General features: G+C 63.4%; 2 protein-coding genes across 2 annotated transcripts; one reads left to right on the top strand and one right to left on the bottom strand.

Annotated features, from left to right (window-relative positions):
• Positions 1–336: 336 nt before the first annotated feature.
• On the bottom strand, positions 337–687 carry EMIHUDRAFT_254774 (hypothetical protein; the record flags this gene model as incomplete). Its single annotated transcript, XM_005776793.1, has 1 exon — positions 337–687. One exon carries the CDS (start codon positions 685–687, stop codon positions 337–339), a length of 351 nt encoding a protein of 116 aa, XP_005776850.1.
• Positions 688–1,736: 1,049 nt separating this feature from the next.
• Positions 1,737–2,314, top strand: EMIHUDRAFT_254773 (hypothetical protein; the record flags this gene model as incomplete). The annotated part of the gene is made up of 1 exon (XM_005776792.1): positions 1,737–2,314. A coding segment is annotated over one exon (578 nt), but the record flags the coding sequence as incomplete, so codon positions are not given.
• Positions 2,315–2,323: the final 9 nt, after the last annotated feature.

The following is a 2,323-nucleotide window of genomic DNA, read 5'->3' as shown; positions in this document are numbered from 1 at the left end:
CAGCCGCTCGCTTGCGCTCTGCCGCCCGCGCTCTTGGTCGAGCTCGTTGGTGCCATCCTCGTCAAATATCGTCGTGACAAAGGCCTCCTCGCCCGAATTGTTGGAGCAGAGCATGACAGGCGTCAAGCATGCCCGCTTATGCTGCGGCGGCAGGAGCGCGAACTTATAGGTTGCCGACCCTTCTTCTGCGAGGCCCCACAGGGTGAAGTCCGTGGAGCCCGACATCGTCGGGACGACACCTAGAGGTCCAGGCCTTGAGGTCAATGATTGGAAGCCACAGAGAGCGCTTCGTCGTTTTAGAATTTAAACAAAACAACTCTCTCTCGTTTTAGAATTTTACAAGTAGGGATCGAAGGCTCCCCGCTCCTTCGCGGCCTGCTGCGCCCGCACCACCTCCATCGCGTTCGCCGTCTGCGAGTTGAGCTTCGCCACCTTCGCCTTCCTCTCCCGCGCCGCCGCCGCCTCCCGGTCCTCGCGGCGGTCCGCCAGCGGGTTGTCACCGGCGTCAGCAGCCACGATCATGGCCGTGACGGCCTCGCCCGCCATATCGTTCTCGCCGGTCGATCGCGCGTCCCAAAAGTCGCCAAAAGTCGCCAAAAGCGGCGGCGAGTCGCAATCACCCGCCCGCCGTCCCGGCGGTCCCGCAGCTCGCGCGAATCTCCCTCTTAACCCACCCACACTTAACATCACAATAGGGGATCCCTAGGGGGAGGGCGCCCAGGGCTTCGAGGTTTTTCAGCTGTTTATCGTGCGCTGCTCACTCACTATACACTGAGTGGAGAGAGAGTACACCACACACACAAACACTACTCCCCAACACGCGGCTAGCCAGGCCTGCCTGCTACACGATGGCGACGTTCTTTGGCCTGTCCGAGGGTTTCCTCTCGCACCCTACCTGGTTTCCTTTCCGTGTTTCCTGCTCGTTTCCCTACAACACCCTCTAGTTTCCTCGGGAAACCCCGGGGAAACTCCGTGGAATTCGTCATTTTGGGGGGGCTCTGAGCCGTGTCTGAGGCTGTTTTGGGGCCAAAATCGGCAAAATACCGGGTATTTTGCGGGTATACCTGGAAAACCCCGGTATACCTGGAAAATACCTGGGTATCGTGCCGATTTCCTCAATTTTGCCCCAGATTTTGCCCCAGACCAGCTGCAGACCAGCTCTCAGACTCAGGGAAACTCGCGCGCGAGTTTCCCGAGGGAAACTCGAGAGAAACAGAATGGAGCACCAAACACCCTCTGGTTTCCCTGGAAACTTCCGGAAACGCAAAGTGCTGGGGACCCTCTGGTTTCCCTCTGGGTTGCCGGAAACCCTCGGACAGGCCAAGACGTTCTCTCTCAGGGTTCGTCTGCGTGCTATTGCTGCCTCCCGCTTGGAGTCGGCAGTAAAGCAAGTGGGTGGAAGCGGGGGCGACAGGGACGGCGGCGGCGGCATCAGGATCGGCGATGCCGAGGTGTGTGCCCATGTTTGTACGTGGGGGGCGTTGCACCCCGCGGATCAGCCCGGGCGGTGGGGAGGAATCGGAAGGCGACGGCGGCGGCAGGGACAGGGGCAGTGGCGGTGCCCAGGGATGGTGGCGACCGCCGCGAGCGGGATCCACCCGGCGAGGCGAGGTGGCAGGTGGGCGCGACCGTTGCGCGCTGTTCACAGCCTTGTTATTGAGAAGAAAAATCCCTCCTATGCCCCTGTCCCCTGGGGGGGGGGGGGGGGGGGCCTGTGAGAGGTTGAGGTGCTCCCCATGAGCAGCAGCGCCCTGCCCGTCTTCACCGGCAGCAGCGCCCTGCCCGTCGCGTCGGGCCGTCGCCCCGCCGAGTGGGAGAACCCAGAGTGCTTCGGCATCGGCAGAGAGGAGGCGCGCGCGTCGCACTGCGCAGCGGAGAGCAGGGAGGCGGCGCTCGCCGGCAGAGCACAGAGCGGTCGATATCTCTCGCTCAACGGAAGGTGGCACTTCCGTTGGTCCGAGAGTGCGCCCGCCAACGGTGTGCCGTCGGGAGACTTCGCCGCGCCGACCTTTGACGACAGCGGCTGGGGCGAGATCGAGGTGCCCGGCAACTGGGAGCTGCAGGGCCACGGGTTTCCAATCTACACAAACGTGCAGTACCCGTTCGAGCACAACCCGCCCGCGATCGCGTACAAGGGCCGCGAGCCCGGCGCGCGCTACAACCCGTGCGGCGAGTACCGCACCGCCGTCGACATGCCTTGGGACCCCGCGGCCGGCCCAGTCTATCTCCACCTCGGCGCTGTCACATCGGCGGTGTACGTCTGGGTCAACGGGGCGGAGGTGGGCTACTCGCAGGACTCGAAGCTGCCCGTCGAGTTCGACAT

The sequence above is a fragment of the Emiliania huxleyi genome, assembly GCF_000372725.1.
Source record: "Emiliania huxleyi CCMP1516 unplaced genomic scaffold EMIHUscaffold_2715, whole genome shotgun sequence".
In the NCBI taxonomy this organism is placed as follows: domain Eukaryota; phylum Haptophyta; order Isochrysidales; family Noelaerhabdaceae; genus Emiliania; species Emiliania huxleyi.
The sequence above is the reverse complement of the archived record's forward strand: the minus strand, read 5'-3'. Positions and strand labels throughout refer to the sequence as shown.